This window comes from Stegostoma tigrinum, chromosome 37 (assembly GCF_030684315.1).
Source record: "Stegostoma tigrinum isolate sSteTig4 chromosome 37, sSteTig4.hap1, whole genome shotgun sequence".
NCBI classification, from domain to species: Eukaryota; Metazoa; Chordata; class Chondrichthyes; order Orectolobiformes; family Stegostomatidae; genus Stegostoma; species Stegostoma tigrinum.
The window spans coordinates 13611869-13623904 of record NC_081390.1 but is presented as its reverse complement, the minus strand read 5'-3'; the positions used below and the strand labels follow the sequence as shown (position 1 = coordinate 13623904).

The 12036-nt window shown below is 37.1% G+C and overlaps 1 protein-coding gene across 2 annotated transcripts in view; it reads left to right on the top strand.

Annotated features, from left to right (window-relative positions):
- The window catches only part of LOC125467613 (vinculin), a 110590-nt gene that overhangs the window by 47389 nt on the left and 51165 nt on the right, over positions 1-12036 (top strand). For both annotated transcript variants that reach the window (XM_048563714.2, XM_048563716.2), the window contains exons 3-6: positions 2617-2767; positions 2911-3019; positions 3408-3530; positions 4329-4489. In XM_048563714.2, coding sequence (XP_048419671.1) covers positions 2617-2767; positions 2911-3019; positions 3408-3530; positions 4329-4489 — 544 coding nt within the window. The remainder of the gene's footprint in view (positions 1-2616; positions 2768-2910; positions 3020-3407; positions 3531-4328; positions 4490-12036) is intronic.

Here is a 12036-nt window from a genome sequence, read left to right as displayed (position 1 = left end):
CACTATTTTAGTGCCTTTCTAATATCGAGAGTTTCTCGAGAAACTCAATGACAAGCAATGGAAACTGAGCAAGAGTTAAGAGGCTCAAGGTGAAAGATGGATATTCTTGCTTTTGAAGTTGGTGTGTAGCACAACAAAGGCACTCATTGGAAATGGGCTACCTGAAAGTTGTTATATTGGTGGTGAGACAGGAGGGGAAGTATCTCTTTAGTACGTGGTCGGAAGAGAAGTACGCTCCAGTAAGGACCTACAGAGATTGCATTAATTTTTTAGAGTGGAGCCATTGCACATTTGTAACTTAAAATGGTAATTTTGAAATGTAAGCCCTGGGTAATGAACCTGATGTGAAATTCGCACATGGCAGATGCATGGCACTTCTTTTTAAGTAAAATGTATGTGGTAGGGCTTTTGGATGACTGCCAATATGTATAGGATGCAACTGTGTGGAGGCTGCTTGAGAGAGCCAAATAAATTTAATCAGAAGTAAATACATTTTCTGCAGTCATGGAATGTGGATTGTTGTTGATTGGAGTTACAGTCACATGAGAAGGTGAAGCTCCAGCTAATGATGCTTGACTTTCCATGGTGGAAGGAAATGGTTTTTAAGGCTTGGGAGCAATTCTCATGCTGGCATCATTCACAGGAGTTGAAATTTTTCAGTTTAGTTGAACTTTCAGTTTAGTGTGAGTGTTTTATTTTCAGCCATCCTAACCAAAGCTTAATCTTGCATTGTTGAGATTGTATGTTTCGTCTTTAGTTTTTAAGCAAATTCACAATGATTGAGAAGACAACAAAATAATGGAATTGCTGAAACATTTTGTAAAAACTTTGCCTTGCACTCAACAGGATAGTTCATAAGAATTGTCAATTCAAGAGCAAAGGCAGCATTTGTAGACATTCCACCTATCACACAAAATGAGTATGGTGATTTATGATTTTCAGTTAAGGTGTGATGCCAGTTATGTAGGCTATATGTCCCAAAGACTGACAGATCATACTAAATAGTGTAACCCTTTTGCTGCTCGCAACAAATGAGGTCCTGGCTATATCAGCCCACGTGAAACTTGGAGAACCATGTCCCATGTCCAACGTAACTGTGCAATTGAACAAACTTTGGATATATTGATGACTGAAAAACTACAATTTTTCGGTTCAATTGGACTTGAAATGTGGCACGCTCCTTTGTACAAGAAGCTACAAATTAACCCTTTACTTGGCAAACACATATTATCTTATTCATAATGTGCCTGTTTTGACTGAACAAAATAAGTGACAGCTGTTTTCTGGTTTGCTCCATGACCGCTCAAGTTTCAGAATCTTGGATCCAGCAATTGTATGTAAGAAAAGCAAAAGTCTGAGTATGCAGTATAAGGGTTTAAAATAGTGGTAGGCTGTGTGATAATTAGCATGGAGTATTTTTTTTTTACGGACTTTCTAGCAAATTTCTGAAGATTGCTGTTGTTCCTTGGTGATAATGCAAATATTTTGGAGGGTTCAGCTGAGAATATACAACTGAGAAAACGTAACTTTTCTCTTGAGCAAAGTTCTCCTGTAATGACTGATGCTGTTGACTATTGCTGGAGACCATTGAGTAGAGAAGGACATGTTCCACACAACAATCCATGAAAATACCAACATGTTGTATTCAGGCTCTAGATAAGATTTTGGAATAGCAATTGGATGATTTTTTTTAAAAAGGCAAAAGAATATTCTCAGCTGTTGTATAAATCTGTTCCTAGCCTAGTTTTTTTTTTCTGTGATAATGGGAACTGCAGATGCTGGAGAATCCAAGATAATAAAATGTGAGGCTGGATGAACACAGCATGCTCTCTGATGAAGGGTCTAGGCCTGAAACGTCAGCTTTTGTGCAGCTGGGCCTGCTGTGTTCCTCCAGCCTCACATTTTATTATCTAGTTTTCTTTCTAATGGCTTTCTTTGCTCTGTGAAAATGCTGAGAATGCAGCTAACACAATGAGTTTGTCTACATATAGAGTACTGTTGCTTTCAAAGGGCAAATCTGAAAGATAAGTCCTAGTAAAATTTGACAAAAACAATATTCTGTAACAAGTTAGGGTTAGAGTGGGCGTGGAGTTCGTGGTTTGTTTGAAGTCTGAACGCACTTAATGTTTCGGTTGCTTTGGTGTCACCACTCAAACCCCACAAAAGAGCGTATCCGATTTTTAATGTCACTGGTGATACATATGACATAATCAGTTTGAAAATATACATTCTGACTTCGAGTTCTTGCTGATTATTTTAAAATGCACCTTGAAATGGTCATAGGAGATGAAATGCATGGGGAGCAAATAACATAGACAAAAAGCTATTTTGTAGTGAAGTAACTAGCATTTCTCTTTGTTTATAATATTTATTCATAACACTGGTCAATATACATCTTCTTTTGGAACTTCATGATATCCATTTAGTGGAGTGAATAAGTTAGGAATATGTCAGCCAAAACCTTCTAGTTTTTCTTCAGTGTTGTTCCTAACCTTACATCTTTCTTACAAAACACAGGTTTAGGTATTTGTTGTGTCCATCTGTAAAGAAATCCACTATTGTGTACATAGAAGTTAATAGAGCCGTTATTTCAACTTACTGATTTATCATTCATAGAGTTGAAAATGCCTGCACTAAATTGATCCAGGCTGCACAGATGCTGAAGGACAATCCATATGCTGTACCTGCACGCGATTACCTCATTGATGGTTCGAGAGGTATTCTTTCTGGAACTTCAGACTTGCTCTTGACGTTTGATGAAGCAGAGGTATTTATTTGATAACTTGTTCAATTTTGCTTGGGAAAAATGTCTATGACTTTTGCATCTTTGTCTGTTAGTATCCCACGAATTGAGTTGTCATGTGTAACTTTAACAACAATTTTTTTGTACCAATTAATTTTACCTCCTAGGTTCGTAAAATCATCCGTGTCTGCAAAGGCATCTTGGAATATCTTACAGTAGCTGAAGTGGTCGAAACTATGGAGGATTTGGTGACTTACACCAAAAATTTGGGTCCAGGTTAGAAATTGGGTTTTCAGTCAAACTTTGAAAGATGTGCCATTTTGTGGAGCTAAACTTGTTGCTTGGAGCATGGAGGATAAGCTTATGTACCAAAAAAATCAAAATTATGATGAATTTACAGTTGGTTTGACTATAACCAGATACATCAATGTGTCTGATGGATGAAGCTTGAATGAGAATTCATTAGCACCTGCATTAGTGGATCTGGAATGTTGGACATGTAATTGCAAAATTTAAATTTTAATGCAATTGAAGTTTATATTGTGCACATTGGACTATTCATGTATCATAATAAAAAAAGGAGAGTGCACAATGACTTTCATTTGTGTTTTAATGTGCTGCAGTTGTTGTTTTTCCCTTCTTTCTTCCCTGTGCCCTCAATTAGGAATGACTAAAATGGCTAAAATGATTGATGAAAGACAACAGGAATTGACTCATCAGGAGCATAGAGTTATGCTGGTAAACTCCATGAACACAGTGAAAGAACTTCTTCCTGTACTGATTTCAGGTACTTCTGAAAATAGCTAAACTTCTGGACTAGGAGAGATCTATCAGTATGTTTTAACTATGAAAATACAAATCAGTTGTGGCATTTTTTTATTTCCACCTCTCCTGGAGCCTTCAATCTTGATTATAGGTCATAATTCAAATTGACATTTCATATGGTGGTGACTTGATATATTTTTATTTAAATCAAATAAATCTGTTGCATTTAAAAAAATCAAATATCTTCAGCATAGCAAGTTATATTTTTCTGAGCCAATGGCATAATGTTATTTTCTGTTCCTTTCTCTTTGCATTCAGAATTGAGTTAAATTTTGTTCAAGCATTGCACCAATTTGATTTTATTTTTGTGAAGGTGTTACTGCCATGTGCAATGAGAAGGAATAAATTATATTAAAAAAAATATACTGCCTAGAAACTCAGTTGTTGAAAGAAAAATGGTTCCTTGATAATTAAGAGCTGAAAATAAACGCCAGATGTGCTTAAAAAAGTTGTTTAAGAATCTTAAGGGTATTAAAAATAACCTGCTAATAGTTTGGACTGGGACTCTTCTGGAACGCTATAAAACAGCAACTTTATTTTTTAATCCATCACGTGCTAATAACTTTCTGGATCTTTCTGTTACTAATTTATGTAAATTATAGCTGCATCAGTCATAAAACTGATGAATTTGCAGTTGAAATCCACGCTTTAGTTAATTGCTGTATATATTGTGATGTCAAGGAATGTCCACAAGTGTCTAGTCATGGAACTACATACCACTTGTAACAACAAAAAATTCATTTTTGATTTTTATTTTTAGCTATTAAGATTTTTGTAACTACGAAGCAGTTCAAAAGCCAAGGAATGGAAGAAGCTCTAAAGAACCGTAACTTCACTGTGGAGAAGATGAGTACTGAAATCAATGAGATCATTCGTGTTCTGCAGCTGACATCCTGGGATGAAGATGCTTGGGCTAGTAAGGTATATCTGAGATTTTGAGTAAATGACAGTAAAGTTACTTGAGTGGTAAAGCTTTCATTTACTTGTCTGTTGAAATATAATAAGATACTGTACAGTTTCCTTAATGAGAGTCTGTCGTGTGCAATCTTATTGCAACAGATTTTGTTTTCATTTTTCATTGTTTTCAGTCTTGCTTTATTACCAAGACTGGGTTTATTTTTATTTATTTCATTGAACTGCATACAGTAAACAGGTAGTTTCTGAAACTAGTTTGCTTCATATGCTGAGCTGTAAGAGAAATTGGGATTAAGTTTACATTTGACTTAAAATATAATAGAATACATAATTTGATATTGGCTGAAGTAAAATGACACCTGCACACTAATGAATAGTGTGATTGTGTTGTTCGTTATCTGTATGTACGTGGGTTTCACTACAAAAATGGCTGCCTCAAGACAGGCTAATATATGCACTCTATCCTGTTATGTGTCTAATGACTGACCTAAAAAAAACTACTGAATAAAAACATATGTAAATCTGAATTTGATAAATTTCCAGGTATTGTGGCAACATTTTTGTATTTTTGGCCAGTTACAAAGGAAAGAAAATTCTTGTTTATAAACTACGTGCATTTTTATGGTCAAAACATTATCTGTTCAAATCTTCTCTTTTTTTGCTTTTTTTTCCTTTTGGGATCAATACAAGCATCTTATTTTTACTTTCTTGTTTCTTCTTCATTCTGCCTTGTAGAAGGTAAGCTCACGTGTTTGTTTTTCTCTCTTTTTCTGCTGAAGCATGTTCTGAATGAATGCTCATTACTGCCTTACTGCCTTGGTGTGTGGTGCAGTTTGCTTCAAATAATGTTATGGCTAGCACATGCTGAACACGGTTCTTGAAATACACCTTAAGGTTAGGTTAAGTGTTTGGGACATTTTTACCACAAATGTTTCGTGGTTTAAAAATGTCTGTTAAAACTTTTAAACCACGTCAGATTATAGCATGATCACTGCAATAGCTTCTGATAAAGCTCTTACCAATAGGAGTGTGAAGTTGAATGGCTAGTGGGGATTTCCGTGAGGATCAGTCATGCATTTCAGCATCTTAAAATTATTTTTAGTACTCATCCTAAAGGTAATTTGGTGTATCAAATCCACTGACCTATTGGTGAATATGCAACATTGCAAAGGGTTGACCGCAACAGACAATAAGACTGTTCAGTTTCCGAGCTTGTTGATCTGAACTGGAGTTGTTCTATAAGGTGCTGCCCTCAATATATTGATTAAAGAATAATGGAATTAAATAGTACAGGAACAGGCCATTTCACACTTGAAGCTGTGCCAGCACTTTGGTAGTGGTGTTTGTTTGGTTTCATCCCTAACCTCTTTCCTCATAATGACACAAATTTTTCCTCTTTCTCAATTATCTATTGCAACTTTGGGTTTGTGAAATCCACTTCTTCCTTTTTAGGGGTAATGCTATCCAGATCATCATAACATATATTCCAAGGATTTCCCCTCCTGTTTTGCTTTTTCGTTGACAATAATCTGTTTCCTCTGGTGACTGAGGATGCATACCACCAACCTCTTAAGTACCTTTTTTTTAAAAACGGTTTTAATATATCCTATTTCTCCCTCTTCACCCCCCCCTTCCCCCACCTTTGCCCGCGCGCGCCCCCCTTCTCCCTGCGCGCGTCCCCCCCCTCCCACGTTCACTGCAACGTTGGCAGCATCCTGTTGTTTCATGAAGCTCAACCATTCTCATTGTCCCCACAAGGAGGCCTCCTGTTTCCTCATTTCTACCCACCCTTTCTTCGACAACCTTTTATCATTTATTTATATTTATTCATGAGAACTATTCTTTCCTTCATAGGGAGCATAATTAATTACGTAATTTAATCCTTAATGTGATTCTGCTTAGTTGGATTTTTGTGTTTTTGGTACAACGATTGTGCTATCTTTGTACCCCAAAAATATACTTCCGCAAAAAGGAAAGTGGATAGAAGCAAGTTTACAGAAAAGACAACAACAGTGATAGAAGCTGGAAATAAATGGCTTGTTCTTACTGCTTTGTCCACCGGTCCTAACAAATATTGAACTTAAAATAGTTTGTTACAGTACTGACTGTTTTGCACAATTAATGTGCAGCTCTTCAGTATAATTGAACTTTTGTTCTGTCATTAAAGAAGATCTAGGTATTGACATTGTATCATCAATTTTATTTTCTGCTTTTACGAGGTTATTTTTGGAAACCAGAATTTAGACACCATATAGTAAATTGAATTGTGCCGCTAATCATGTAGAACAACACAAAGACATGCAGGTTAGGCGGACTGGCCATAGGAAATGCAGCATTGCAAAGATAGACTAGGATAGGGGGTTGGGGACTGGGTGGCATGCTCTTTGGTGCAATCTCAATGGACTAAATTGGTTTTCTGCACTGTAGCAATTTTATGAATGCCACATGTCTCGTCTACATCAGTTGGTTAAGATCATCACTTAATTCAGTGACCTGTCTTGCTGCTGCTTACGAGTAACCCTTGCTATTCGATTATTTACTTGTGCATCAAATGTCACTGTAAATTTATTGCACATTAAGAATTTAACATTGTTGCAGAAAGCACACATGAACACACTGTTTGCAATGTAACAGTGAGTGTATGTTTCTAACCCACTGAAGTTCTAATACACGTAACAGTGCCATTTTTAAAACAAGCTTCTTTACCGTCATAGAAGACAGGAGCAATTTGATGGTTGATTTTAATAGTTGGTGCAGTCTTCTGACTAATGGCAGAGTTTCTGCATTACCTGAAAAAGTACGTGTGTATTCTGCAGAGAGCTTTTCTAAGTTTGAAATGTTTTGGGAATTGAGTTATCCTTTTTAGTAAGAATTAGACAAACCAAATACAGTTTGTTAATTTATATATGCAATCTTTCATTCATGCACCACTGAAGGAGTGAATCTGCCCAATTTGTTAATGCCCTTTAAAAACTGCATATAAGATAGTGTAAGGGTAACATGAGTTTCTATTTTTGAAAATTATGTTTTGGTAATTCTTCTAAACTTGGGGAAACAGTTGTACTTTGATCCCCAGTTCGCAATTTTAAATCCTGCATCATTGCACATAAAGTAGCCTGGATGATCTTGTTCTGGGAAGAGGTCAAGAAGCATTTGAAGTTTTTTTTTGTTCCACACTAAACCTCAATGCATGGACACCTTTCTGAATCATTAAATTGTCTTTTATTGTCTTGCATTTTTGTCCTGTCAAAACCTTAAAGTTAAGCTAAGTTTGTTTTTTACATTCTGAACATTTATTAATATCTATGTAAATTAGGAAAACTTAATTTCGTAAGAATTTTAGTTTCTTGACTTTGTACATTGTAACATTGATTGGATATTGAGTCATATCTTAACATTAGTTTACCAGCGTGCTCTGTTTGTGTTATCGTTTATTGCATCAAAATACTGCTCCCAACAGAGATGAAACTTTTGGGTAAAATTATTTGTGATACTGAGTGGGTTGTGGGTTTTCTTTTTTAGGGTCAGAGCAAATTCCCATGCCACCCAGTTTTCACAATTTAAGCTAGCCCCATTTGCTTGATCCATATCCTCAATACCTGTCCCATCCACATACCTGTCTAAATGTTTCTGAAATGAAGAAACTGTATTTGGCTCCAACACTACCTCTGGCAATTGGTTTCACACGCTCACCATCATCTGTGTGGGGGGAAAAATGTTCCCCTCTGGCTCCTTTTGTGTATCTCCCTTCTCTCCTTTCATGTATGCTGTCTAGTTTTTAGATTCCCCTACCATGGGGAAAAGCTATTGGCTATCGAGCTTATCTGTGCCTCTCAACATTGTATATCGCTTATATAAGGTCACCCCGAGTCTCCTACACTGGATGAAATTCCAGCCCATCCAAACTCTACTTAAAACTCAAACCTTCCAATCCAGATAGCATCCTAGTAAATCTTTTTTGAACTCTTTTTCGTTTAATAATATCCCTTCTGTAATGGGGTGACCAGAACGGAACCAAATCTAATTTAGGGCAATTAATCATGTAGACTGCTGGCACTTACAGCATTTTGTTTGAAACAAAAGTTCAGCTGTCTTGTATTTCCATTAAGTTTTAAGCAAAGATGGTGAAACATGCAAAGATCTGAGATAACAAGGTGTGTAGAGCTGGATGAACACAGCAGGCCAAGCAGCATCAGAGGAGCAGGAATAATGATTTTTCGGGTCTGTTCCCTCCTTCAGAAATCAGAGGAGGATCCAATCCCGAAATGTCAGCTTTCCTGTTCTGCTTGGCCTGCTGTGTTAATTCAACTCCACACCTTGTTATAGATTCTCCGGCATCGGCAGTTCCCACTATCTCTCAAACCATGTCATCGTGATGTTTTGCTGAATATTAATCAGTTACCTCCTGCCATTCCTGTCCATTCCACTTTCTAGTTTCCCTCCATGTATGTATAATCCTAGAAACAGTAGTTTCAACATTATTGCCTCTGTTCTATATGCTCCTGCAGAAATTGCAGACTTTTTTAAGATTGTCATATCAGGTGTCAAATTTGATAGAGGGTAATCCGTACGCATCTCCTGTTGTCAGCTGAATTTGCCATTTTAAACTACATCAATTCAAGGCACAACATTGCTTTCAGCAGTTTCTGCCAACCTTATCTGTTTAGCCCAAATTTGGATTAGTATTTTTGTTGGTAACAGTTAAATTATGTTGCCATAGTTTTTAACCAAAGTGCTGATTTTGTTTTAAAGTAAATGGATGTCAACACTGCAGTTTGTGTAGTTTCCATCAATATAAAGGTGTCATTTGTCTATGGGAAAGGCATTCCAGACACACACCCTTGTTGTATTGCTGTTGCACGTGGTGCATTAGTTAAAATGATGAGCCCTGCTTGTATGTCATAGCACAAGCTTTTAGTTGTGATGTTTTCTTGGCTCCATTTAATCAAAGTTTGGCAACTATTTGATCCCATTTTAGAGATTCTACAAATTTTTCATAGTGCTCATAATTGCCGAGTGTTATGCTGTCCTAAATAATGAGCTGGATACAAGTTGCCAAGCTATAATATTTTAACATACCAACAGCATGTGAGTGTATACAGTTTTGTAATTTTTGTTGTGATTGCTGATTTTTGAAGATATTAAGTGAGATCAAGTGCTTATGCAGACAGGGTATGAGGAAGTTAAATTGCATTAATCTGAAGGATTAATGGATTTCTTTTATTTTTAGATACAATTGACTGATTCCTAACCATGGAAACATTATATTTGAAGACTTGTGCTTTTGACTAAAATTTCAATTGAATGGCCATATGAGGAATTTGCAAGTTGAGGCAACGCAGTTAATCCTGAATGTTAGAAATCATGATTGTGAATATCGTGTGGATTGAAATTGATACATCATGTTGTACTCTAACTAGGTTATAGGATATTTTTTTCTCTGTAGGACAACACTAAGGTGCACTTAATTGATGCAATAATTTGTTATGTCCATTGCTCAATGGCAAAAGGGGATAGCACAGTGGCTCAGTGGTTAGTACTCCTTCCTCTCAGTGCCAAGGACTTGGGTTCAGTTCTAGCCATGGGTGACTGTCTGTCTGTGTGGAGTATGCATGTTCTCCCTTTATCTGTGTGGGCTACTTCAAAGTGCTGTGCTTTCCTCCCACTGTCCAAAGATATGCAGGCTAGATGGAATATCCATGCTGGGTTGGTGGGTCAGGCTGGGGGACTGGGTCTGAGTTGGATCCTGTTTGGAGGTTCAGTGGAGACTTGGGCTGAGTGGCCCCTTTCTGCACTGTAGGGATTCTAAAATATATGCTGTATGAAATGAAATGTGTTCTTTAAGATGTTTCACAACATAGAATGGTAGTAGTCATGCAAAACATAACTTTGGGCATTTAATAATGGATTAAAAATATTGGGATTAGACTGATGTGGGTTTGGGATGTTAAAGTTTAAGATTAACATGTTAAAGGGAGGATTTTGAAGAGGCTGTAGGGTGGGGACAATGGTGTTGGAGAGATTTGAGAAAATGTTGAAGGCTTTGGTGAATTTACCACACTCGGGTGTTTTGAAGATAGCAGTGCATGCAAAGAGGTATTTTGTTATTAAACTTTGGAATAAGAATGGTATTGAGGGGATTTTGAAGTCTTCTGGGATGTGAGCAATGTGATGAGAATGATAGAAGTGTAGGTTAACTGAGTTGAGAATATGTTGAAGGTAACACAGCATGCCAGTAGACTTCATGCCCAAGACAGCACTGGCAAAACTGATCCTTCAGTTACTGAACCAAGAAGGGAGTTTGTGTATTGATTTGGAGAGTTGGCTGCATAGGTCAGTAGTGTTCATCAGTGCAAGTACTTTTTGCTAATGCCACCACAATATAACAGTTTTAACCCTGGGACAAAAGGAAATTGAACTTCTGGCCTCATGATGCTGTTTGAGGGAATAAGTGTGGTGACTTATAGTTTGTATAAGAGGAACTGTATCATGTTTCGGAAATGTAGATGCAAGATGGTCTTGAGAGTAGAATGTTGAATTTATGCAGTATTGAAAGTCTCTAGCATTGTGATGAGGCAGTTGGCAATGGCCACAGTTCTGAAGGTTGTTATTGGTGACTGAACAAAATTCATTTTAGGGGACAGAGGTTAGAAGTTGCATTTTCTTGTATAAGGAGTCGTCAAAGAGATGACTGTAGTTGATTAGCGATTCTTTTGATCAAGTAGGTAGATTTGCAATAATCTGTACAGAGTCAAACTTATTGAGGATAAGATTTCTTTTGAGGTGGTGGAAGTGAGTGGGAAGAAAAGTGAAACGTGTGATGGGATGCTCACCAAGCATTCGCTGAGGATGGGAAATTGAATAATCGAGGAGCTTGGCTAGGGATTGATTCCAGGAGCAGAAGTGGGCCTCAGGGAGCTAAGGAGAGGCAATTAGTAAGCTGTGACTTGATTTTGGTGAACTGGGGATTGTTTCAATATAACATTTCATCAACACTATATTGCACTTTGAGTCTGATTTAGGTACAAGTATTGAGAATATGTTTCAATGCATGACTTTCTGACTCTAAGGCCGATCAGTAAAGGAATAAAGGGAAAGTTGACAGAAGGGTACGACAACTGTGGTAGTCGGAAACAGGGAGGAAACCCAACAGTTAGGATGCCAACAGATTAACGCACACGGTTGGAGACTGTGGAGACTCAATGAAGAAAATTGTATAGGCACTGTGACAGTTTGTTTAGGCTGATTTGAACTGTTAAGAGGCAGCGATTTAGACCAGTTGGAGGGCGTGAAGTCTTCAACCAGTTACTGAAATCAGTAATTAGGGTTTGCGAGGGATGGTTTGAGATTTGGAAGCTGTCTGACAATTTTTAAGCAGTGGCAGTAATTTTGTAACTTTTCTTAAATCTCATTTAATAGTGAGATGTAAATAAGTGATTTATATCTCCAGTCGAGATATGTGCTTCCTTTTGCACAAATCTGTTTTAGAAATAGACTGTACAATTAGTTAAGTAAGTAACCTGTTCAGTCTCATTACATGTCCTGATGATAAT